At 42.3% G+C, this 27,713-nt stretch overlaps 1 protein-coding gene across 1 annotated transcript in view; it reads left to right on the plus strand.

Moving 5' to 3' along the window:
* Nucleotides 1-6,499: 6,499 nt before the first annotated feature.
* Nucleotides 6,500-27,713, plus strand: part of celsr2 (cadherin, EGF LAG seven-pass G-type receptor 2) — a 319,864-nt gene continuing 298,650 nt past the window's right edge. The window contains exons 1-2 of the mRNA XM_060845021.1: nucleotides 6,500-6,577; nucleotides 8,723-12,491. Of these exons, the coding sequence (XP_060701004.1) occupies nucleotides 6,500-6,577; nucleotides 8,723-12,491 (3,847 nt within the window). The remainder of the gene's footprint in view (nucleotides 6,578-8,722; nucleotides 12,492-27,713) is intronic.

Genomic DNA, 27,713 nt, shown 5'->3' on the forward strand with positions numbered 1-27,713 from the left:
AGCATAAGCCCTTCATCAGGAATAAGAGAGAGAGAGCCAAGCAGGCTGAGATAAAAGGTAGGGAGGAGGGACTAGGGGGAGGGGCGATGGAGGTGGGATAGGTGGAAGGAGGTCAAGGTGAGGGTGATAGGCCGGAGTGGGGTGGGGGCGGAGAGGTACTCAATGCCCTGACTGATGAAGCCAAGCACGCCATACACCTTTAGTGCCACCTTATCCATTTGTTTTGCCACTTCCAAGGAGCTATGAACTGCACCCCAAAGTCCCTCTATATGTCAATGCTCCTAAGGATTCCGTGTAGAAAACCCCGTGCTGAGGGAGTTAATCCGAATGCTACTCAAACCACAGATGAACTGGGTGATCCCCTCCCTATTGAAGTCCAGGTCTGCAGTATACAGTACATGTCGGGCAACCTCACCTAGTCAGGAAATTCAGGTATGACCTTTGCAAGGCCATCAGAAACACCAAGAAGTAATACCAAACTAAGCTTGAGACCCTGACCAACCTCACATCATTTTGTGGGATGGCTTATACGACATAACAAGCTACAAAGCAAAGTCAAACAGAATCACAGGAAACAGCCCATCTCTGCCCAATGAGCTGAAATGATGAGAAGGTGTGGTGTTGGACTGGGATTTCTTCAATATATTGTATTAGTTACATGACACTGAGCTTGTGCTAAAACTTCTGTGTCTTATGATCCAGCCTCACTAGCTATCGGTCAAAGGAGCAGCACTTGAAAGCTAGAACTTCCAAATAAATCTTCTGGACTATAACCTGGTGTTGTGTGATTTGTAACAATGAACTCAAATGCATTCTATGCTCACTTTGAACAGAAGGTCAGTGAAATAATGTCAGTTGTCCCATCAGCCTCAGGTGCACCTGTACTCACATAAGCTTTATATATCATTCATTATACTCATGTCAGCTTTCTTGAGAGTGAACCCACAGAAAGCGACTGACACAGATGGAGTCCCCAACCCTGCACTCAGATCCTGCATGGACCAGCTGGCAAAAGTATTCGCAGCTATCTTTAACCTTGCTTTACTACAATCTGAAGTCCTTACTTGCTTCAAGAAGACCATTACCATCCTGGTGCCAAAGAAAAATCATGTAATACTGCCCAGTGGCTCTGATCTCCATAATTATGAAGTGTTTCAAGAAGTTAGTCATGGCTCACATCAACACCAGCCCATGAAATTGCCTTGATCCTTTGCAATTTGGCTACCAGCGCAATAGTCCATATGGATGCCATCTCTTTGACCCTACACTCATCCCTGGAATATCTGGTTAACAGGGATACCTACAATAGGCTCCTACTTATTGACTGCAATTCAGCCTCCAACACAATAACTTTAAATAGATTCATCTCCAAACTCCAAGGCCTAGGTCTTGGCTCCCCCCTCTGTAATTGGATCTTCAAGTTCCTGACTAATAGACCACAATCAGTAAGAATAGATCACAACACCTCCTCCAACATAAACCTCAACACTAGAGCCCCACAAGGCTGCATACTCAACCCCTTTTTATACACCTTATACACTCATGACTGTCTGACCAATTTCCACCCAACTCCCCATATAAGTTTGCTGACAACATCAACATTGTAGGTCGGATCTCAAACAAAGATGAGACAGAATACAGGAAAGAGTTTGAGTGGAATGGTGTAAAGACAACATGTTCTCCATCAATGTCAGCAAAATGAAGAAGCTGATCATTGACTTCAGGAAACAGAGTAGAGGGCACGATCCTGTCAGCATCAACGGTGCTGAGATGGAGATGGTCAAGATTGTCAAGTTCCTGGGAATGATGATCATCAACAATCTGTCCTGGTCCACCCACGTCAACCCACCCACAACATCTGTACTTCCTCAGGAGGTTAAGGAAATTTGGTATATCCACAATGACTCATGTCAATTTTTATAGATGCACCATTGAAAGCATCCAATCTGGATGCATCACAGCTTGGTAAGGTAGCTGGTCTTCCTACCACTGCAAGCAACTACAGAGAGTTGTGATCACTGACCAGTCCATCACACAAACCAGCCTTCCATCAATGACTCCATCTGTACTTCCTGCTGCCTGGGAAAGTTACCAAAATAATCAAAGACCTCTCCCATCCCTGTTATGATCTCTTCCGTCGGGCAGAAGATATAAAAGTTTGAATATACTTAACGAATAGATTTGAGATCAGCTTCTTCCCCACTGTTATCAGTCTTTTGAAATGGACCTCTCAAACGCTAATGTTGATTTCTCTTGTTACACCTTGTCTGCGGCTGTAATACTGTATCATCCTGTCTGTTCTGCTACCCTGATGCATTTTGTATGGTAGGATTTGCCTGTATGTATGGCACGCAAAACGCTTTTCACTGTATCTCGGTATGCGTAATAACAAAAATGTAACAATTTACTGTATACTTTCATCTTGCATTCGACCTCCCAAAATACATCACCTCTCACTTAATGGGATTAAACTCCATCTGGGTTATTTATAAAAAATCTTAACTTGATGTTCATGTTCATTCATTCATGGAACCATGTGGTGTCACTGGTTTCACTTGAAGTGTCTGGCCATTTTGTGAATTCAGAAGCAAGACACTGGGCAAATTGTTGATGTAATGTGTATTGGTCATATCGCAGTAACAACAATAATTACAAACCGGGAATGATTTGGTGACCCCAGTGTTGAACTGGGCTGTAGAAAGTTAAAAATCATACAACACTAGCTTATAATCAACCACTTGATGAAGGAGCAGCACTCCGAAAGCTAGTGCTTCCAATTAAACCTGTTGGACTATAACCTGGTGTTGTGTAATTTTCAACTACAAACCGGGAACATTGGGAGTTCTGATTTGGAAGCGAATGCATGAAACTCTACACCTCTTGTTTAACCAATTGATTTTTGGCTTTTTTCAGGTTCCAGCAATTATTTTAGATGACCTTCTTTATCAATGTAATCGACACTCTTATCCCCGGGCTCCACCCAGTAAATACTGCCCTGGCAGCCAAATAAAATCTCCGCGATGGCGGAAATTGAATAAAGATTTGTGCACCTTGTGTCACTCACTGTGTCTCACAACTTCACACACACACACCATGGGTGCTGGGGGAAAAATAAACACTACCACAGTTAGGCGGTAGTGTGAAAAAAAAAGAAAATAAAATCTCGGCGACAGGACAGTTCCATTCATACACTTTGTTCCGGGACACCTGTGTTGGGAGTGCCCAGGAGCTGACCGGACAGCCCATGGAAGGATATGTAGATCCTACAGATTCCTTTGGTCTGTTGGACGTGAGGCCCCCACTAAACCGAGAACTTTTCAGGCCTCGATTTGCACTGCTATTTTTGTATGTCAACAAAAGTCAAGAGAGAGTCCAGTGCAAGCCCAGTTTAAAAGCCACACAGGGCTCATCGCTAATTCGTGAAGTCTGGATCTGGTTTCGCTCAGAACCCCAAGAAAATAGAGTTTGCAGCTTTAACATTCCAATCACATGGAGGCTGTGAAGTAGCAGAATATGTCGTAATGGCGTCCCCGACTCTGGACTACAAACTCTGGATTGTCCACACCAGGAGTTATTGGCGCTGGAAAGAGTGGATGACTCGGCTCAGGGGGATGCTAATTAGTTCGTCCTCTATCTCCTCAACAGGAAAAACAATGCCTTCCTGTCTCGCACAGCACCGAAATAAATCGATAAAGCGAAACACATCGCTAACTATGTAAACCAGTAAGCCATTTAAAGTTGTCTGACAATGACCGTGTAAAAAATGAGGTCTGCAGATGCTGGAGATCACAGCTGCAAATGTGTTGCTGGTCAAAGCACAGCAGGTTAGGCAGCATCTCAGGAATAGAGAATTCGACGTTTCGAGCATAAGCCCTTCATCAGGAATAAGAGAGAGAGAGCCAAGCAGGCTGAGATAAAAGGTAGGGAGGAGGGACTAGGGGGAGGGGCGATGGAGGTGGGATAGGTGGAAGGAGGTCAAGGTGAGGGTGATAGGCCGGTGTGGGGTGGGGGCGGAGAGGTCAGGAAGAGGATTGCAGGTTAGGAGGGCGGTGCTGAGTTGAGGGAACCGACTGAGACAAGGTGGGGGGAGGGGAAATGAGGAAGCTGGAGAAATCTGAATTCATACCTTGTGGTTGGAGGGTTCCCAGGCGGAAGATGAGGCGCTCCTCCTCCAGCCGTCGTGTAGTTGTGTTCTGCCGGTGGAGGAGTCCAAGGACCTGCATGTCCTCGGTGGAGTGGGAGGGGGAGTTAAAGTGTTGAGCCACGGGGTGATGGGGTTGGTTGGTTCGGGCGGCCCAGAGGTGTTCTCTGAAGCATTCCGCAAGTAAGCGGCCTGTCTCACCAATATAGAGGAGGCCACATCGGGTGCAGCGGATGCAATAGATGATGTGTGTGGAGGTACAGGTGAACTTGTGGCGGATATGGAAGGATCCCTTGGGGCCTTGGAGGGAAGTGAGTGTGGAGGTGTGGGCGCAAGTTTTACATTTCCTGCGGTTGCAGGGGAAGGTGCCGGGGGTGGAGGTTGGGTTGGTGGGGGGTGTGGATCTGACAAGGGAGTCACGAAGGGAGTGGTCCTTGCGGAACGCTGATAGGGGAGGGGAGGGAAATATATCCTGGGTGGTGGGGTCCGTTTGGAGGTGGCGGAAATGGCGGCGGATAATACGTTGTATGCGCAGGTTGGTGGGGTGGTAGGTGAGAACCAGTGGGGTTCTGTCTTGGTGGCGGTTGGAGGAGCGGGGCTCAAGGGCGGAGGAGCGGGAAGTGGATTGAGCCCTGCTCCTCCAACCGCCACCAAGACAGAACCCCACTGGTTCTCACCTACCACCCCACCAACCTGCGCATACAACGTATTATCCGCCGCCATTTCCGCCACCTCCAAACGGACCCCACCACCCAGGATATATTTCCCTCCCCTCCCCTATCAGCGTTCCGCAAGGACCACTCCCTTCGTGACTCCCTTGTCAGATCCACACCCCCCACCAACCCAACCTCCACCCCCGGCACCTTCCCCTGCAACCGCAGGAAATGTAAAACTTGCGCCCACACCTCCACACTCACTTCCCTCCAAGGCCCCAAGGGATCCTTCCATATCCGCCACAAGTTCACCTGTACCTCCACACACATCATCTATTGCATCCGCTGCACCCGATGTGGCCTCCTCTATATTGGTGAGACAGGCCGCTTACTTGCGGAACGCTTCAGAGAACACCTCTGGGCCGCCCGAACCAACCAACCCAATCACCCCGTGGCTCAACACTTTAACTCCCCCTCCCACTCCACCGAGGACATGCAGGTCCTTGGACTCCTCCACCGGCAGAACACAACTACACGACGGCTGGAGGAGGAGCGCCTCATCTTCCGCCTGGGAACCCTCCAACCACAAGGTATGAATTCAGATTTCTCCAGCTTCCTCATTTCCCCTCCCCCCACCTTGTCTCAGTCGGTTCCCTCAACTCAGCACCGCCCTCCTAACCTGCAATCCTCTTCCTGACCTCTCCGCCCCCACCCCACTCTGGCCTATCACCCTCACCTTGACCTCCTTCCACCTATCCCACCTCCATCGCCCCTCCCCCTAGTCCCTCCTCCCTACCTTTTATCTCAGCCTGCTTGGCTCTCTCTCTCTTATTCCTGATGAAGGGCTTATGCTCGAAACGTCGAATTCTCTATTCCTGAGATGCTGCCTGACAATGACCGTGTACGGATTGCATGTCCATGTTGCGTGACTCCATACAGACAGTTTATGCAGTGGTAACCGGAGAACTCCCATTGTGCGTACAAGTCTTGGGCTCATTACAACACCTCACATTTGGAACATTTCCCAGTGACAGCATCGCATTACTGTAACAACATGAATAACTGTTCTCGACATTAATGTGTTAACATGAAATTGGGAATGCAGTTCCCCCGTCACTTCTCAACGCATTGCAATCAAAATGTTGAGACAAACATACTAACACAGCGAAGGCAGTTGTGTTCATTCACATGTTTCAACTATCGATTGCTGGTGAATCTGACCGCGCAGCCGAATGAAGTATTGAAGGGCCACATCACGCCCCAAACAGCCAACCGCTGCAGAGTTGGCTGGACTCGCGTTTATTTCAGCGAAAATGTTACATGAGCAAACCCTGTCTCGCAAACTCTCACATGTCAGAAGAAATAAAAAGTTGAGCAGAAGGGAAAGGTCATTTGTTCACAGCCCGCATGATGCACGCCTGAATGGGCTGGCTACATTGGATCAAGTTACTTTGCCCACCGTTAGTGTTAATAGAGATTGCCGGGCTTTAGTCATTTCGAACGCCGCCTGAAATTTTCACCGAGGGAGTTAAGTTTTCAATGTGTTGCTGTTTGCAAACGGCTATGCAAATTAACGAAAACCAGTGAAAACGGCTATGCAATAGAAATAAAAACCAAGATAGGATTTAATAAATGCATCCTAAACTGCAAGGAACAAGAAAGTTAGTTTCCTATGAGCATTGTTCACCGAGCGCCACATAAGGCAATGGATGGAAAGTTGCCCACCGCGGGTAATCGCGTTCAGGTGGCAATGCGATGTCAAAGTGGCGCCCTGGTTAAGCGGGTAAGGTGTGGGCACTCGGAGTCTGTTACCTGGAGATACAGTGAGAGCCTGTGGGTCACACCTGACCTCAGGGTTTAGGACACCGTCTGAAGTTACCCCGCTCACATGGTGGTTAAGCCAATGAGTGAGGGTTGACAATTTTTGGAGTCCGGTAATCAAACAACACATTCAAATCCATTTTGAGCGAGATTTCAGACTGGGAGGATTCGTTGAGAACAGGCGCGAGGTTTATTTGTCATTCCTGGTGGGATGTGGCTGGATCAGTGTTTATTGCGCACCCTTCATTGCCCTGGAGAAAGTGGTGGTGAGCTGCCTTCTTGAACCGCTGCAGTCTCTGGGACATTTGGGAATACCCACATTGCTGATAGGAAGGAAGTTCCAGGATTTTCACCCAGTGATAGTGAAGAAACAAATGTACAGTTACACATTAAGGTGGTGCATTCTGAAAACTTTTTAAAAAAACACCACGACCACGGTTCGGGTTACAGTATAAAACCTCTCAGTCATTAAAATACTTCAGAATTGTTTGCATGGGGGCTTGTGATTCTCGGATAATTAGCTCAGCGATTGGAATACTTCCAGAAAGCGGGATGAGATCCTTCAAGTTCCCTATAACCAGTGCTCAGGATCATCCCACTGTCAAGATATGCGCGTTGGCAGCTCCCTGTAGGATCGCTAACTCGGGTTGGACAGAGACCTTCCCAAAGGGGTGGTCACTTTCTCTCCCCATCTCTGCTTGTGTCGCTAGATGGAAAGGAAACGTTTCTGGCAGTGACCTGTAGTTGCTCTCCTCTCCAGTCGGTTTGCCAATCCCATGAGACTGCCCTGGAGTCTGCAGGAGTTGGAGGTTGATCTGCTGGCAACTGTAGACATTGATGGGGCATTAAAACGATGCCTCGTGTATATTGTTTGAATGCCGGAGTTTACTGTTTGGAATTGGGGGTGGGTGGGTGGGATTGGTGTTTGACAGAAGTGAGGAGGCTGTACAAGGGAAATCTGTAATAAAAACTTTCAGTGATACATTCAGGCGGTGCAGCAGCCTGGTTTCACAATGACCTGTTTCACAAGCGCGGTTTCAGAGGTCTCCTGCTTATTTTCCCTGACTGGGTTTCTAACCGCGTGTTTCCAGCAGATGGTGCTGGCATTTAGCAGGTGTCGGCGGAGAGCTGATCTTTCCCTGTAAAACTCCCTCGCCAGATACCGATTTAAACCTGAAAAGGTAGCCAGTCCCTATCCCTGCGCCGGGGAAAATCATATCTTCGGCTCCCGGTCCCACCAAGACAGCGAGATTGGTCAGCACTACAGAGCGAGCAAGATTTTGGACCGTAATTCAGCAGCAGCGTGTGTTTCCTGTTGATTGCATCCTCTCTCACAATGACAACGGCAATCTGAACAGACCTTTAAAATAAGTCTCAAATACTCCAACTGAATAATAATGCCAAACAGAAGAGTTTAGAGTCCATATAGGTTAGGTCTCCCCTTTGTCACTCCCTGAGTCCTATGGAACTCACTCTGTTTTTGCAAAATAACAAATAGAAATTCCCCGGTGGAACGTTTGACAAAAAAAAACAAATGAGATCGATGTTAACACGTTCCTGGAACTAAAATCTTTAGGATGGCGACACAGGTTACGGAGTAAACTGTTCAGGTTTGTTCCCTTTGAACTGCAATTACAGACATCATCTGATTCCAGATTGGCGAGGCGCCGAGGGGAGAGGAGCTCCGAACTGATCCTTTCTGGAGGGCTGAGTGTGTCATCTTACTGCATTGCTCCTGAACCGCAGATGGAAAAGTTGGTGGGTGATAATAATTGGTGAACGATAAACGAAGAAAGCGAAGCACTTGTGAGGGGGAGACAACTTCCAACTGATTCACTGGGAGCTGACGTGCCGCAGTGTTCGGCAACTCGCTCGTTAAGAACGAGACCCAAAGGCTGACTTCTCATAGAACATAGCAACTTCCCAGCGGAGAGAGAGAGAGAGAGAGAGAGGAAGGAAGGGAGAGAAAAACAGCGCAGTATCTCGGCGTGCTCCTAACGGGACCATTCTCTGAAGCAGACTGCAGTGCAACATTCGGGCAAGGACATTGCTCTTTTAAGCCTCATTGTGTTCTGCCGGCTGCCCTTTCTTTTTGTTTCCCGAGCAGGTTTATGCTAATCGAGAGCCATTTTGTGCGGTCGCTTTTAAATTAGCCCCGGGTGGGGGCGAGAGAGGACCTCTTAGTGACAATGTGCCGGCCAGAAGAGCTTGCAGAGGGGCGGAATGGGCAGAAGCAGCAGCTGAACTGAAGTGTTTGTGGGGGAAGGAGGTGAGTTTGGATGGAGCAGCGCTGGAGATGGCACGGAGTTGCATTGAAGCACTGAGCTGCACTCTGCTGCTACTGCTGCTGTTGAACAGCGCCGGCTCCCGGAGCTTCACCGTGCACCTCTCGGAGCGGGCACCCCCGGGCACCTTACTGCTCCATCTCCCCTCGGCCGGGGGCATCTGCTCGATCCAGCGGATCTCCGCGCCTCCCTTCGCCCGCGGCTACCTGGAGGTGGACCGGACCGCGGGAAGCGTGCGACTCTCCCGGCGCCTGCCGTGCCGCCAGCTGCCCGCTAATCCTTTCCCCGTCCGGCTGAGCGGCCGCTGCTCCCGGCCCGGCGGTCCCCGCACCGGTCCCGGCTGGCTGACCGTCTCCAGCCGCTGGCGCATCCACCTTCACGGCCAGGGCTGCCGGCGGAAGGCGGCGGGCGGCGACGGCGCAGGAGGCGAGCTGGAGGTGCTGCTTTTGTCTAGCGCCGCCCCGCAGGGCTGCCTCCCCGGCGGGGAGCCGCTGCTGCTGCCCCCTGTCGGGGAGCTGCTCCGGCTGCTGCCGCCCCCCACCCCGGGGGGCTGCCGGCCCTTCTCCTGTCAGCCCGCCGGCGGGCGCTTCGCCCTGAGCCCGGACGGGCGGCTCTTCAACCCGGGGAGGCTGTGCGTGGACCGTGCCGCTGGGGTGCCGGTGCGGCTCCACTGCCGGGGATGCCCGCCTGGAGGCGAGGGGAGAGCCGGCGGCGTGCTGGAGGACGACCCGGTGGAGGTGAAGCTGGTCTTGAGGACTCTGAGGGAGGAGAGGGCTGGGGGAAGTGTCAATGCCAGGCGAAAGAGGAATGTGAACACTGGCCCTCAGTTCCAGCCACCCATCTACCAGGTATCAGTGCCAGAGAACATGCCCGCGGGCACTGCAGTCATTGTACTGAAGGCGGTCGACCCTGATGAGGGTGAGGCGGGCAGGCTGGACTATTCCATGGATGCCCTTTTCGACAGCCGGTCCAACAGTTTGTTTATCATCGACCCGCTGACTGGCAGAGTGACCACGGCGGAGACCCTGGACCGGGAGACCAAGGACACCCATGTGTTCCGGGTGACCGCCCTGGACCATGGGCTCCCCCGCCGCACAGCCATGGCGACCCTCACCGTCACCGTCAGCGACACCAATGACCACGACCCGCTGTTCGAGCAGCAGGAGTACAAGGAGAGTGTGAGGGAGAACCTGGAGATCGGCTACGAGGTGCTCACCGTGAGGGCGACGGATGGGGACGCCCCCGCCAACGCCAACATCTTGTACCGGATTCTCAACAACGAAGGGAAGAACGCGGTGTTCGAGATTGACCACCGGTCTGGAGTGTTGAGGACCAGAGGGCCAGTGGACAGAGAGAAGGTGGACTCCTATCAGTTATTAGTGGAGGCAAATGATCAGGGGAGGAACCCTGGCCCACGCAGCTCCACTGCCACGGTGCACATCACAGTGGAGGATGACAATGATAATACCCCTCAGTTCAGTGAGAAACGCTATGTGATTCAAGTTCTCGAAGATGTTGCCCCCAACACACAGGTTCTGCAGGTCACAGCCACTGATAGAGACAAGGGCAACAACGCGTTGGTTCATTACAGCATCATGAGCGGTAATACCCGTGGGCAATTCTACATAGATGCTCAAAGTGGGAGCATTGATGTGGTGAGCCAGCTGGACTATGAGACGAGCAAAGAATATACTCTAAGAATCAGGGCACAGGATGGTGGAAGGCCACCATTGTCGAACATCACTGGACTCGTGACAGTGCAAGTGGTTGATGTGAATGACAATGCACCCATATTTGTCAGCACTCCTTTCCAGTCAACAGTTCTGGAGAATGTGCCAATTGGTTACTCAATTCTTCATGTGCAGGCAATCGATGCAGATTCGGGGAACAATTCCCGTTTGGAATACAGGTTAATAAACACATCTCCAGATTTCCCCTTCTCCATCAACAACAACACTGGATGGATTGTGGTCGGTTCAGAATTGGATAGGGAGACAACAGATTTTTACAACTTTGGGGTTGAAGCGAGGGATCAGGGGTCACCTCCGATGTCATCCTCAGCTAGTGTCAGCATCACTGTACTGGATGTGAATGACAATAATCCGGAATTTGGACAGAAATTATATCAAATAAGACTGAATGAAGATGCAGCAGTAGGCTCCAGTGTGGTTACTGTGTCAGCAATAGACAGGGATGTCAACAGTGTTGTTACATATCAGATTTCTAGTGGTAATACACGAAATCGCTTTTCAATAACCAGCCAAAGTGGAGGGGGCCTGATAACTCTGGCCTTACCACTGGATTACAAACTGGAGAGGCAATACATATTAACTGTAACAGCCAGTGATGGGACTCGATTCGATACTGTTCAGGTGTTAATTAATGTTACAGATGCAAATACACATAGACCAGTATTTCAGAGTTCCCATTATACAGTTAGTATTAATGAAGACAAGCCTGTTGGCACAACAGTAGTGATTATAAGTGCAACTGATGAAGATACTGGTGAAAATGCCAGAATTACTTATTTCATGGAAGATAGCATACCTCAGTTTCAAATTGAACCTGATTCAGGTGCAGTTACAACACTAATGGACCTTGACTATGAAGACCAAGTATCGTACACCTTAGCGATTACAGCAAAAGACAATGGAATTCCTCAGAAGTCTGACACCACATACCTTGAAATTCTAGTTAATGATGTAAATGACAATGCACCTCAATTCCTGAGAGATCATTACCAGGGTGCAGTTTATGAAGATGTTCCTACCTTTACAAGTGTCCTTCAGATATCTGCCACTGACCGTGATTCAGGATTGAATGGAAGGGTATTTTACACTTTCCAAGGTGGGGATGATGGAGACGGGGACTTCATTATTGAGACCACCTCTGGAATTGTTAGAACCTTGCGCAGACTCGATAGAGAGAATGTTCAGATGTACAATCTAAAGGCTTTTGCAGTGGACAAAGGTTTTCCTGCAATGAGGACTGCGGTAGATGTCCAAGTCACAGTGTTGGATGTAAATGACAACCCTCCAGTTTTTGAAAAGGATGAGTTTGATATTTTTGTGGATGAAAACAGTCCAATTGGATTAGTGGTGGCCCGTATTACTGCCACAGACCCAGATGAAGGTACTAATGCACAAATCATGTATCAAATAGTGGAGGGGAATATTCCTGAAATTTTCCAGCTGGATATCTTTTCTGGAGAGTTGACTGCCCTGATGGATTTGGATTATGAAACTAAATCTGAATATGTTATTGTTGTTCAAGCTACATCAGCGCCTCTTGTCAGCAGAGCTACAGTGCATATCCGTCTATTGGATAAAAATGACAATATACCTGTGCTGAAAAATTTTAAGATCATTTTCAACAATTATATCACAAATAAATCCAGCAGTTTTCCCACTGGGGTAATTGGCAAAATTCCAGCTTATGACCCAGACATCTCTGATACTCTTCAGTACAGCTTTGACCATGGCAATGAGCTAAATCTAATCATTCTCAATCAGACCACAGGGGAGTTAAGTTTGAGTCATGCTCTGGACAACAACAGGCCTCTTGAAGCAACCATGAGAGTTTCTGTGTCAGGTAAGGTGACTTGCAGTTTATCTTTGCTTAGGCTGTGTCAGAATTTTCACCTGTTTGCAATCTCCCATTACAAATAATGAGTGAATGAGTTTATGTTTTGATCTTGTTCATTACCTCCTTGCATTCCTATTGTTTTCAATAATAAATAAATAAGTAAACACTGCACATTGGAGAAAGTGCTCCCAATTTCAAAGTGCAATTTGAGTGTTTTTAAAAAGAAATTGTAAAACACCATGATAAGTTAAAGGCCCAAATAACTTTTGTTTTTAAAGTCTTTCTTTCTTTGTTGAGGGGGTTTTGGGGATCATAAAGGTTACAGAGGGATTATGTTCTGCATGGTATTTTCATGTTAAGCCATTAAGCAAGATACATAGTGCTCCTAATTTTTTTTAAAAAAGTAATGGTTTTCCAATGGATTTTGTTTTTGTGTGATGATTTTGCCTATATTTTACATTTTGTCAGGGACATTCATTGCCTAAAATCTATTATTCCAGGAATGTTTCCTATTATTGTCAGTGTGATTTGTCAAGTAAATAAAGTTTAAACTATTCTGACCAGACCTGAAGCCTAGCTTTAACTTCATTTTTCAGTTATGGTGAGAAAAGAATATTATAGAATATGAGTTTTACACTGCTAGTTTCATACTATGCATCATACTTAAATGAAATAAAACATTGGACGAGAGTTGGATTTGATGCTTCTTGGTCAGGTGATCCCAATGATGATGCTGCAGGTCTGGGGAAACTTGTATGTAGGGATCAAGTGTTTAAAAAGATTAATTTGGACAAGATCCTAGGGAAGATCGTTAAATTGGATTTTACTTGAATTTTATGGACCAAAGGAAGAACAATAATTGTGATTTAAATATAAGATTCAATTTTTTGTACTTTTGAATATTAAAATAAGACATTGTAGATTAGATATTAAAGCAAACATTCATCTGTAAATAGCTGATTTTAAGCAACTATGCATTTAAATGGGATATAAAATTAATTCAATTTATTATGATATTGTATTATTTTGTCCTTCATAATGTATTCAGCTCAATACTATGACTTTTTCACTTATTTCTGTGTAATATCCTACGCTTGTTCCTCATGCTCTTGCTTCTTGCATGTGAAGTGTTGCCACCTGGGCTTCAATGAAGAGTTTGTTCTGTGTGTGAACTTTCCTTTGGATCAGTTGAGCTTTCCTTTTGTATAAATCATACAGCTGTGGGCTTTGTCCTTCTAATCTTGGGTTGGTGTGGGGATTATCTTTTGTGGTATATGGCTGAACTACAGGCCAGTAGCTGGATACTGCAATCTGATGACTTCAGCATGGTAGTTATTAAAATGAGTGGAGTAGCAGTGCTGAGTGGCAAACCAAAGCTGAATGGCACATTTTACCTTGCATACAAAAGACATACACTCAGATTCTTCTCAAGTGGGAAGTGATCAATTGTTTTATTGAGTGTCTTTTTTAACAAGTTCATATTTGAGTGAAACAATATCAGGCACATGAGTGCCTGGGTATTAGCAGATGACATTAGTTTCCTGTTATTATCATGTAAAGTTTTTATGTCATTATAAATACTGCACAATGTAATCATTTTTATTGGAATTCTGTTGTTTTCTATAAGCTCAGGTGAATGAATTACTACACAAGTTAGAGTAAATCTTCATTTTCCTCATTCACCCATCTGGGATTGGTTAACTTATTGGGTTAGTTTATTTAATCAACAAAATAAATTATAAGTTATGAAGCCGACCGCAGCAAACCAACTGATTTCTTTGTGTGCCACTTGCAAACTCACAGCAGGGTATCTGTATGCATGGAGGGAGTTTTTTTAAATAATAGAGATAACTGTGTTGCACTTTCTTCTGATCAAAACCATTTGATCCACATTCGCATTTAAATTTCTGTGGAAATAACTGGTAAATCCAGATTACTGAAAATCATTTTCCAAAAAAAGTACGATTTGACATTTTAATGCACAGTACCTCAAACGAAGCCTTTTCTGTCATTTAATAGTTATGCAGATTTGGTGATGACCCCATGGAGATAATTATAGTTGAAGTCTTTGATGCTCTAATGAGTTTGTGTTTGATCTTGCGTACTGAGCGTATTGATTATTCACTAAAATATTAAGATGCAAGTCGTAGGGGCTTTTGTTATGCAATAGTAGTATCCCTTATTTCTGAACTAACAGACCCAGGTTCAAGTCCCACCTGTTCCAGAGGTGTGTAGTAATATCACTGAACAGGCTAATTTGAAAATATCCACAACAACTTGTTTTGTCCTCTTATTGGCACTTAGTGCCATTGAATCCGTATTAGAAATAATACATTGTGACTTCACTGAGAATTCATTCTTAATAATTAGCAGTTCAGTTTGTTTACATGCATAATTGGATGGTGAACATCCATTAAAACTTTATGTATGCTGCAAAGAATTTTGCTCTGTTTAGAGATTTTAATAATTGACGTCTCCAAAAATATGGACAAATGCAGGTTTAAAAAGTAAAACAATGTTTTACTTTTGAATTTCTGCAGTAACTGTCATGAAAGTTACCATTGTCTTGTTCTCTAAAATGTTTTTAAACTCATTAAAGGAAGCAACAAGTCCCTCCTCCTTCTATTTGTGCAAACATGGATCTTAAAGAAGATCATTTTATAGCCTAATGATATGAATGGAGAATTGCCCCTATTAAAAAAAAGTATTGTTTGTTTGGCTGGTTATATTTATAAGTAGAGTTCTCAATGATTGACTGCCAATTTTGACACTGACTTTTTAATAACAAACATCACCTAGCGATCAGTACTAGGTCACTAAGTGTGCAATCTTAGCAATCAGCAATATCAATACTGTATAGCACTAGAATCTGTAAAGTACCAGTTCACTGTCCTTACGTGAGGATATATCTTGAGCATTGAGGAAGTTTTATTTAGATGAATCTGATACTTACCAGAATTTGAATTTTAAAGATAAAATCCTATAGATGGATGTGATATGCTTTACATTTGCATCGAATTAAATGTCCTGCCACCATTGCTTTTTTATCTTTACATTTAAACCTTTAAAAGCATGATTGGTCAAAGTTGAAAAGTGCTGCATGGCATTACCCTCATGTCAGCCATCACTGGACAAAAAGTAGAAAGAGTGCATTTAGACTAGAAGAAACTATCAGGCTTATATATAATGCATAATATTTAAACTGATTCTCTATTGTCATGTTGTGGTTTTGATTTTCTGGTGCAAATATTGTTAAATAATCCCATAATTACCAGGGGATTTACGAGAAAACAGCTTTATCCAAGCTGCATCTGCTTTTGGCAGCAGCTGTGTGTAGCTGCTTTCGATGGAAAAACAGTTTGCCTCTTACCTCAAGCACCTGCTGGGGTATCATCGGCACAAAGGGACGCTTGTCTGCTGTTCACTCTTGTTTCACTGGGTAGGCATGCTGATTCCAGAATTGGCAGATGAGTCACTGTGCACAGATCAATGGTGCCTCATTTCAGTGTGATTGGCAGTAATTGTCACTTTTCCCTTTGTGCCAGAGCATGAATACCATTTTGTCATCCTCTATTCTGTTGATTACAGCCAACAAGATGAACTCATTTTATCAAGTTGATGACGAAGGTTGAAAGCAGAAGCTGAATAATGTGCAATAATGGTGGCTGCACTCATGTGAAGTAACAGCAGGGAAGTTAGGAATAGACTTATCACGTTGCTAAATTTGACTACTTTTTGTGTTTAGATTAGCAAAACACTGCTTGTTTGTCAGTTATTAAATCTTATCTTCATTTGTTTACCTATTTATTTTATTTTCTTAGGATCAATTGATCTGCAATTAATCTGCAAATGATTATGGTGGTGGCAAAGAATACTGAACCCTTTTACACCAGTTTTGGTATTATGCTGTTTAGACACCAGTAAAGGGTTACATATCATAAGATAGATGGCACAAGAAAAGGCTATTTAACTAACTGACCAGGTTAATGTTTATTCTCCATGTGAGTTTTCTCCAATCTTTCCATATTTGAATCTACCACTGTAATCCTCATTTCCTTCTTCAACAACTGCTTGTCTACCTTATCCTTAAATATTTTCAACCACTCCCTGTGATAGCGTGTTCCACATTGTTACCATTCTTTTGGTATTAAAAAAAAATCAATGCGCACCCTATAGCAAAATTCTATTCAGTTTCCATGTTGGTTACAGGTGGAAAAGGATGAATTGAAGGGAAAAATTATGAAACTGTTCTCGCACAATTATTTCCAAGACACTTCTACATTGGTTTCCTTCTTCATAAAAATGTAAAACAATAGTTTCTAAAGTTTAATCTTTCATTTGTTATGTTATAATTGAACTAGTAATTCCAGTGGTAAAGTCTTGAAATGTGAATGATAACAATCTCATAATCATTCACTCATCTGGGATTGGTTAACTTATTGGATTAGTTTATTTAATCAACAAAATAAATTATAAGTTATGAAGCCGACCGCAGCAAACCAACTGATTTCTTTGTGTGCCACTTGCAAACTCACAGCAGACGAGAGTCGCAATATTGTCTAGACATAGCACATGGAATCCTTCAAAGGTGAACTGTCTTAAAGACAAGGTACACATTCAAACTTTAAGAGAAATGGAATCCCAACTTCTTATAGCTGGAAGAAATTTGGCATTTCATTTGCAAACACAACCGATGTTGAAAGGACTGCCATTTACAAATAGTTCCTTTGTAGAACGGAGGAATATTTAGTAGAAGTCCAAGAACACAGGATTACAATTAAAAGTTGTTTATTCGAACCTCATTTATTTAAACTATTTCACTGTTCTTAGTGTTTGTTTTAAAAAACAACTTGCATTTATATAGTACCTTTTAACATGGTAATACACTACGAAGTGCTTTACAAAAGTGATTATTGATCACAGTTTAAGATCAAACTGCATTTGAAAATATTAAAACAGCTGACAAATAGCCCAATTGGATGTGCAGGTCTTTAGAAGTTTGTTACAGGAGAGAGAGATGGATTGTTTTAGAAGTATTTGCAGAGCCTGGGGCCTAGAGAACTGAATGCACCACAATGAATAGTGGAGTAATGAAAATCAGGCCGGTGTAGCAGGTCCGATTTGAAGGAGTGCAAAGATACTGGAGGATGGTGGAGCTGGAGGAATGAGGCAATGGATGTATTTAAAAACCAGAATGAGAATTTTAAAAAGTGAGACCTTGCTGGGCAGAGAGCTAATGTAGTTCGACATAGACAGTAATGAATTGGATTTGGTGTGAGCTAGCCAATAGATTACAGGCTTTTTGATCAGCTCAGGATTACCAAGGCGAATAGTTAGCCAGGGCATCGTTGGTATAGTTGAGTCTACAAGTAACATCACATGCTATCCTTGTCAGGAAATTTGCTTGTTCTTCATTAAAATAGTTTTGGTTCCTTTGAGGTACCTAATGGGGCAATGATTTTCTGTCTGAGTTTGTTACCACCCCCTTATTCATTCAGCAAAGTGCTTGGTGGACCCATGTCAGGCTGAGATTAAGAACTGTTACAAGTGAAAGATGGTGACTTTCATTTTGCTGTCTCACTCATAGGTTTACAAATGTGGTTTTGTCCCTATACATGAATATTTTTCATGTTATGACAGATACTGCATTGATGCTGTAATCTGAGTAGTTAGAGATGACAATTTTGGATGAGGTTGATGTGAAAATCAACTAGAATGCTGATTTTTAAGGTGAAATGTCAGATTTGAGTTGGGTGTATAAATTTTCAAAGCTCCAGTGGAAATCCGAATATATTTCTCATGCTGTTCAGATTTACGTTATTAATTGTAGTGCAAATATATCTTAAAGAAAATTGACAAAAGTATGAGGATAATTTTTGAAGTTAACACAATTTAGAAATGTAACAGAAATATTAAGAATTGATAAATTTGTCATTTTCCCAATGCCATTTTACAATGAAGCGTATATTCACCAATTACAGAAATCCATTAAAAATATTATGTTTTATCCTCAAAAAACAAGACTTGCAGTTTTTATGATCTCAAGGTTTCTCAAAGTGCCTTTCAGACAATGAAGTACTTTTAAAGTGTACTCACTTGTAACGTAGGAAGTGTTCTTGAGATATGAACTATTGTGTAACAAAACTCTAGCAAATGTACAACAATTTTCATTTATCAATCAAGTATTCAAGTAAGTTCTATTCATGGTATTTAGTTAACCAAACCTTTATACGTTTAAATGCCACGTATTTTAGTGTGGGTGTATAAATAGGCAAAATACTTGCGACATCGATCAATATAACTTGACTTTATGTTTTAACATGTTTACCGCAGGAAAAAGCACAGGAGAATTGCTCAGTGGGATGTAAGCTGCTTTGTTAATGATGCCTTGTTCTGGAGATAGGCCAAAGTAAATTGTGCAGCTTATCAAGCAAGCTTGTCCACAGACCTGATGCAGTACTAGAGATTAGTATAAGACCCTGGATAATGCCAGCTGTGCCCATTATGATATGATAAATATGTTCTGTCACTTGGGTCACAGAGATAGCCCTGGTGACCTTAAAATCTCAAAATGAGACTAATCTGCTTTGACTGTTATAATTTCAAACTTTCATGCCAAAATATCTAATTATGGTGTGGATCTTAATTGTACAGGAAGATCCCATATTCAATCCCTGCTCTTTGATGAACCAGATGATGTCCAATAGATTGGCAATAATATTCTGACAGTTGACGTCTACACTACTGAGCTATGGAAGAGGAAAATTAATTTGTCTCACTTCTTATCACTCTCTGCTGACTGCTGCTATCCAAATGTTAGGTTAAGATACATCAGCCATAATGACTGTGATGGTTTAAGGAGGAGATGGTGATGTAGTGGTCATGTCACTGGACTAGCAATCCAGATGCCCAGACTAAACCTTTGGAAGCATGTGTTCACATCTCACCACAGTGGTTGGTTAGTGGAACTTACATTTGATAAGTAAACTTAGAATATAAAGGAGGTATGAGTCACCATGAAACAATCAATTGTTGTAAAAACCCATCTGGGTGTATTAATATCCTTTAAGGAAGAAAACCTACTGTCTGACTCCAGATCTATAGTACTGCAGTTGAATTTTACCAACCCTCTTAATGGCCAAGAAAACCACACAATTCATTGAAAATTAGGAATGGGCAACAAATGTTGGTCTTGCTAGGGGATGCCCACATCCCATAAAATCTGTTGCAGGCTATTTTCGGAGTGGTGGAATTGGCATTTTGTATGGATAGGGCCATGATGAGGCCTGGACCTTTTCTGCTCACGAGTTTCCCTGATGTTGAATGCATTTGTGAAAGATGGGGGAAGTAAAAGCAGAGAGAAAATACACACATGAGGGAGTTGGGGGAGGAATTAAGGTGTGGACATGACGCATATAATTAGCATTAGCAGGTGGGATTTCACGTAAAACTGCTGCAGCAGACAGTACTGACCCATGAGCATTACAGTACATAGCAAGGCTGCCATTTTTGTAAAATAATTTGAGTTATGTAAATGGTGCAAATTGTGAACGTTGGACTTGAAATTTTTGTCTGGACTTTTGCCTGTCTTTCCTATCCTTCTTCAGTCCAGGACTGGACTAATGCCTGAGGAACAGTGGAGCAGAGATCACGTATGTTATAAAAGGTCAATGATAGCAGGTAATACGGTTGGTTAGTGGGCCTCATGCATTGATTTAATGACCTGAGGGTCAGAAAATAATTTTCCAGATTTATTTTCTTCAATTAGAAATTGTGCTTCTTTTGTTTCTATTGGGATAATACATCACTATTTGTAAAGTTTGAAGGGCCCAAGAGTCTTTTATGCCAGTCCTTATGTTGATCTGTTTCTTTAGTTAGAAGTTCTTTTGTGCCTTGCAAGGTGCAGAAACTCCATCCACTTCTTACAAGGCAAGTGGCAATAGGATAGGTCTGAGGTGCGGAATTACTAACTTGTAGTTTCTGTTCCTAAATCTGTAAACCTCATATTGCAGCATGAACCGTTACTATGATAAGGTATACCAGCCCCACAAGGCTTTCATTGCATCCCCCCAGTGCCCAGTGCTCTCCAGGCAATAAAAGTATCCCAGACCCCAGAAACATTGAAAGTAAAATGCAAACCTTTGGTCAGATTGATCCTCATATTCAGAAGGCTACGCTTCATTGGTTCTGAAGTACTTTGAGACTTCCAGTGATCTTAAGAGGTGCTACATAAATGCAAGTACTTTTAGATGATAGGAGAATCATGAGAATTTGGAGATAGAGGCACTAGAATACATCACCAGCACATTGGGCAAATAAACTTGGGGTTTTATGGGAATAAATCAGGTGGCCCAGAGATGTCCCATAAAATGCTATTTCAACTTGCCTGTCCTATACCAAGAAGGTACCCTCCGACTGCCCCTGCAGATTCAGTCGGAGCAAATCAAAAAGAGGGAATCATCAATCATGATATTGCTAATGCAGCTGGGATCACAATCTGAACAATCTTGGGCCATTCTTTCCCAGTCTTTCAAATATGGTAGTTTCTGAAACACTGTCTTTGCAGCTACCAAAATAATATACTTCTTAAAGGTAACAAAACAAACTACTACATTTGACTATGTAATGGGTACAAAATAGTATATTCAATATATCTTCTTCCTGCATTGTTTCTTGACACATCATACTGTGATGATTGTGCACAATCAAATGCAAAACTCCTTTAACCCTAATCAGATCCCACATGTTGTTTATATTAATTGCATCCAAGTATTTGGAAAGGATTAGTTCCATCTGTCATGTGTGCTGATGGATGGGAGTATTTGTTGGATGCAGCAATCCTGGGTGAGCTCCCTCACTTGGCGCCAACCATATGTTTTGACATTAATTGGATTCATTATCTTTGAAAGTAAAACTAATGTAGCTTTTGCCTATATGGCCTTTGTTTTGTAACAAGAATTTCCATTGTGCTGAGACTCTTGTTGAAAGTTCAGGTGCATGTAGGTTTTCGCCACTTCTCCTGAAGGAAGACATTGCTTCGTGCTGTTGTGGGATTTTGTGGGTACTTGATGCCTTCTGGTATTGTGGCTATCTGGGTATTTGTGATGTGTGAGGCCAATGATGGCACCATCAGGCCTGATCCTGTGCACACTTGACATTTTCACATTTCAGCAACAGCCATTGCATTGGGATTAAATTGATTACTCTTTCCCTTTTCCCAAGAGAGCAAAGGGCAGTTGCTATCCTAGTTGAAATCAGCTACATGAGCAGAATGTCTGTCCTGAATTCATGTTCCTTATTGCTTGGACACCATTTCTGACCTCTAAAGTAATTGCTTCAGATTTACTAATTGCTCTGAAGTTATGCTGTGCTCAAGATGCTGATATCTCTAAAATGTGTAAATACATGATTTGTTCAACATTCTTTTAAAAATGGTTGAACTGTCTTTGCAGTAATAACACATCAGTCTAATTATGAATCAAGATCGGATGTTTGAGAATACTGCAAATCAACCCATGTTAAGACAAGCATTAGAAAAATATTTATTTTGGTCAGTTTTAAAACTGACCAGAATAAAATGTCCAGCTACCTGTTCTTTTAAGCTGCTTTAGAAAATCATTATTGGAGCTGTACAAATGACTATTTGTTTCTCTTGTGTTCTCCTTATATAATATGATTTGAAAGCAAGACTCTTTGACTGCTTGCTCAGAACTATTGATCTGTAACATTTCCTAATTAGATTATTGATTGTTGTACATTATCAGAATCTACTGTTTCGCCATTAGTTGAAATGGGAAGGAGTAGAAGATATTCCCTTCAATTTTCTGAAAAAAAAATCAGTTGTCTATTCATGACGATTTACTGTATTTTTTTCTGTCATACACATCATCTACTTTGTAAGGAGTCTAAGAATTTCTGACTTACTCTTCCTGGTTTTCCTCCTTTTTTCCATCACATTTTCCTTGATTCTTTTTCTTAACAGTAAAATATGGCTGGAAATGAAGCCTTAAAATGAATTACAAACTGTGTGCAATTTGGTTTGGAATCCTTAATAGTGGAGACTTAATGTCGGGTTTTTACTTCTTGTGTGTCAGTAATTTCCACTCTGTTATTTGTAGTGTCCTTCATTTGTTAATCCAGACAATGAGTGTCAGTGGACTGTGCATTCATTAGAGAACACAGCTGATCACAATGTTGCTATCATGCATCACTTTGAACGGTAATAATCAAGAAATCTTAAATGCATTCTCATAAATCAAATTAACTTATCACAGCCATGGCATGAAAGGCATCACAGTTAACTTTTATGTATCATTCTCCCACTCAGTTCACCGCTATCTCCAACTCTTGTGACAATTTTGATGATATGAAAGGGATCGTCCTAAAAGTCAATTGACCTTGTGTGAAATTGGACAGTGTTATTTGCAATTTCTTAAAGAGCTGGTGCATACATATGAGCAACATAGCATCCGACCGTGAAAAAGCACACTTGCTTTATTTCCTTTCTCCACATAATGTTTTATTATCTTTATTTTCATCTCCTGTTTTAATTACTATGTGAAACCCAAACCTGACTCAGCTGGAAAGTGGCATATGGGCTAAGAATAGCCCAGGTGGCTGGTCTTTGTTGAACTAGCACGTCCAGTTTTACATCTGCTTTCATAGATGAATTACCAAAGGGATGTCAGCATCTGCAACGCTACATTCTGACAAATTTCATGATCTGTAAAGCAGGATGTGCGAAGAGATATGCCACCTTTCATATATTGCTCACTCAAAGCATCACATCTTAAAGGATGTAGTTAAAGGCCGTGAAATAATAAAGGAGTCAAGAAAACCAATCAATTTAAAAGCATATTATTTAAAATAGTTGCATCAGTTGGACAGACTAAAATAAATGTTCCAGCTTACTTGCAGCTGATGCCAATACCCAAGCAGCTTATGGGATTGCTGTAACCCAATGGATTCTCACAAGAATAGAAAAAGCTGACAATTCAGTTGCTGGTCAGTTGCTGTTTGTAGTGAGAATAAATGATTGACTTTCTGAATTCAGACCATTTCTCTGGTATGCACTTATAACATCTTCCCATTATAGAATCATACAATAATTCATAGAGAAGGAAACCATTTAGCCCGTTATGCTTCTTGCTATTTTGATCAGTTTTGTTTTGTTTCAGATTTGCAGCAATTACTGTATTTTGCTTTTTATAAAATCACAATGGTATCTGTATATTCTGTGCTCTGAAGAAAAAAAATGATAAGGATATAAATTGTAATAACCTCTTTCACTGAGGGATTAGGGTACATGATTCATTAGTACTTGTGATATTGCACTTTTGTAATAGGTAGATCATAAAAAAAACCACAGTCATTTGTACAAATCTTCAATATCAAAGCCATTGCAATATGGGGAAATGTTAATTTTTTGTTAGTGCATCATCAGAAAAGGAAATGGTGTAACAATAGTGTTAATAAATTCAATGGCAATTACTGATTCCTACTGTTTTGCTCCTTAACAACTATATAGTGTAAGCACGATCACTGTTTTGGTATATACGTATATTTGTAAACATATTGAGTGTCTCTGTCTTTTAATTTCAATACAAAAGGTAGTGATTGGGATTAAAATGTAAAACCTTTGATTTGCTTCCATTTTTTATTTGCAAGTTCTAAAGAAGACATGCGTTTCATTCCCATATTTACTGTTACCTCCCTATTTAAAATGAATTTTTTTGGGGGTAGGGAACAATAAGTTTTGTTTTTACAGCATCTTTTTAACATGTTGTACTTTGCAGAAGTGAACAAACTATCACTGAGTTGAAGGTGACCTTAGGAAGAATGACTAAAAGCATCATCAAATGTTTGAAATGAGGAAAGAGAAGTGAAAATGCAAAATGGCTTAGAGAGCATAGTGCCTAGACAAGTGAATACACATTCTCCAATGGAATTACAAAAGGTAGAAAAGTGAACTGTTAGGGCAGACTTAGTAGAACCTGGAGGTGCGGAAGAGGACACTGGGATGATTTAGGGTCTGGCAAAAAAAAACTATCAAACTTGGCTTTTCAAGGTGACTTTGAGAGCTTTGAGTTTACTCAACTTTCTGGCTATTTATATTTAGCAGAAATTATCCACTTATACACATTATCCATAATACATTTTTTGATGGCAAAATATGGAAATGAAATTTTGCAATAAATTACATGCTGTGTGCAATTTGACTTGGAGCCATTCCTGATGAAGGGCTTATGTTCGAAACTTTGACTCTCCTGCATGTCGGATGCTGCTTGACCTGCCGTGCTTTTCCAGCATAATACTTTTTGACTCTGATCTCCAGCATCTGCAGTCCTCGTTTTCTTCTGGTCCTGTGAAAACAGTCAAGCTGTTTCATTTTAGCTCAGTATTGCCAAAGACAAATGAATATCCCTCCCTTTTGTATAATTTACAAAATCATGACTTAGTGCAGAGAATGGCCTAACAGTCACTTTTAAAAATTAACAATTATGATAGTGGGTAAATGACAGGGCTGACCTTCAAGTGTAATATCACTCTGTCTTCTATTGTTGAAATTTGTAAATATGTTCAAAGGTTTAATTTTAAGAGGCACAATGAGGAACTAATTGAAAAAACATCTAAGTTTTGAAAAGATGCAATGAAAATAATGACAGGAATTTCATGGCCTGTGGTAATAAGTGCACAAACCTTTTGCTTTTAATTTTTGTGCAAATAAGTATTGGCTACAGTTTTCATATGAAGGTTGGATTTTCTTCCCCATTCAGATGGGGAGGGGAATGAGTAGTGATGGTAACGTCAGCGTTTCGGTCCAGATATTTCATTTTGTTCCACTACTTTTGCACCACAGCTTAACACTGAATAATTACCACATCATGGCTTTTGTCCTGCAAATTTGAATAATAAAAGGCTGACGGAGTTGGGTCAGCAGGGGAGAAGGAACACTTGTCCACAGATCATGGCTGAAAACAAAGTGAGCCAGTGTGGTTTTCAGCCAGGCGGTTGTTAATTGTGGTTTGATGGAATGTTGGATTTCAGAATGAAGGGAGTTCATTCACACCCTCTTTCCACTGTCTAGATGAATGTTGGTTTTGGCAGAACTCTAGTATGAATCTGTGTTCTTAACAGCTTGAGAAACGCACCACATTTAAAGTGTTTTATACTTCACAAGCTCTGTTGACAGCAGGCATACCACTGGGTACAGTTCTTTATATAAATGAAGCTATTTCTCTTGAACTGATAGCAATGTTCTTCCAAAAAATGTGAGTCTAAAGATTTATGCTTCAATACAGAAGTCAGAAAGGTGTCAGTATTGCAGTGCTTCAATCCCACTGCAATTTTCTCAGGTTTCTTGAGACTGGCATCCAGCAAGACCTGACAATTTAACGGCCAGCTTTCATACCTCAGTTGAACTTTTGATAACCCTATTGTTTCCATTACAATAACTTTCTATTTCTACTTACCTAACAACACTTGCCTTCCTCCTCCACCCCACCCACGCCACCACCCCCGCCCCCCCCCCCCCCCCGCCCCGCTTTGGTCATTCTCTGCTGAAACTATGACTAGGTAATCTTCAGACTCTGTTTACTCCCAATACTTTTCTGCCTACCTGGATTCTTATTTCAAGCTTTAATGTCTAAAACTCCACTTGCCCTATCCTAGTCCATGCTTAGAGTGGTGCTGGAAAAGCACAGCAGATCAGGCAACAAATGAGGAGCAGGAAAATCGACATTTTGGGCAAAAGCCCTTCATCAGGAAGCATTCATGTTCCTGCTACTCGGATGCTGCCTGACCTGCTGTGCTTTTCCAGCATCACTCTAATCTTGACTCTAATCTCCAGCATCTGCAGTACCCACTTCTTCCTTTCCTAGTCCATGGCAAGTGTCATTCGTGCAGCTGTCAAAACTGCTCTTGTTGGTCTACTTTGGTTCCTGCAGTGCCACAAGTTAAAGATGTTTAGGTTTGTGATTAATTTCCTGTACTGTCCCATTATTTCTATCTTTAGAACCTCTGCTACTGTTCAGCACACAAGCCCCTGACTCCCACGTCCCGAGACGTAATATAAAAAATAATAGGGATGCTAGTGAAACAAACAAAAACAGAAATTGTAGGTTTGGCAACATCTGTGAATATTTCGAGTCCAGTGCACCTTTGAATGTTAGCTTTCATTAGTGCTTTGAAACAGGTAGTACTGTACGGGTCAAAATCTTCGAGTAAAAAATGTAAAAAATCTTCGAGTCCTGATGAAGGGCTTATGCTCGAAACGTCGAATTCTCTATTCCTGAGATGCTGCCTAACCTGCTGTGCTTTGACCAGCAACACATTTGCAGTACTGTACGGGTCAGCAGTAACACAGCCCTGCACAGTTTTTATTTCCATTACTTCAGTAATGGGACAAATGGGATGTACATATTTGGAACTTAGAAGGAATCTTGTCACACTGTGGTAGTCTCCCTATCTCTGGATTAGAAAATCCAAGTTGAAAGCCCACTTGCTCCAGTCATGTGTTGTGGTTTATTTAGATTGATTAAACATATCTATGATCGGAGTATCATCATCTTCAAGAACAAAAGCTACTCCCTTTATTTTTCCTTTTTTAGCATTGTGCATTCACCCTTTACATCAGCATACAACTTTCAACTAGCTAGATGCACATTTCTTTTCTTTACTAGTTTTAAATTAAAACATTTGTTCAACCCAAAATATTGGTGTGACCCTCCCCCCCTCTCTGTTTGTCTTGCTGTTCATTTTTTTTTGTACTTGTGTGAAGTACCTTGCAATGTAGTATAAATTGTTGCGTATATTGGATGCCGACACGGTAACATAGAACGGTCTGTCCTTATCAAGCTCTCTACATGGATACTGCACAACTCCATATATTGTTTTTCCCAGCATTTTCTGTTTTTCACCCTAGAATTTCCACTCCTTATAATCAACTTCCTTACACAGTAAAGCCAAGAAACACCTCGAGATTGCCATACGGCAGCATGTTTAAAGGGACAAAGGTAGTTTATGAATTTTTTTGAATAAGGAACCTTATTTTGGAATAAACTGGGGTTGTTTTCCACTCATTGACCACCAGTTCCGATGTGCCACAGTGAGAAACTGCAATGACCTCCTCGGGAAACAGACACGAGCTGCAACCAGGTTGAGGGGTGACCTCATAGAGGTTTGTAAAATCATGAGGGGCATGGATAGGATAAATAGACAAAATCTTAT

This window comes from Hemiscyllium ocellatum, chromosome 26, assembly GCF_020745735.1.
Source record: "Hemiscyllium ocellatum isolate sHemOce1 chromosome 26, sHemOce1.pat.X.cur, whole genome shotgun sequence".
In the NCBI taxonomy this organism is placed as follows: domain Eukaryota; kingdom Metazoa; phylum Chordata; class Chondrichthyes; order Orectolobiformes; family Hemiscylliidae; genus Hemiscyllium; species Hemiscyllium ocellatum.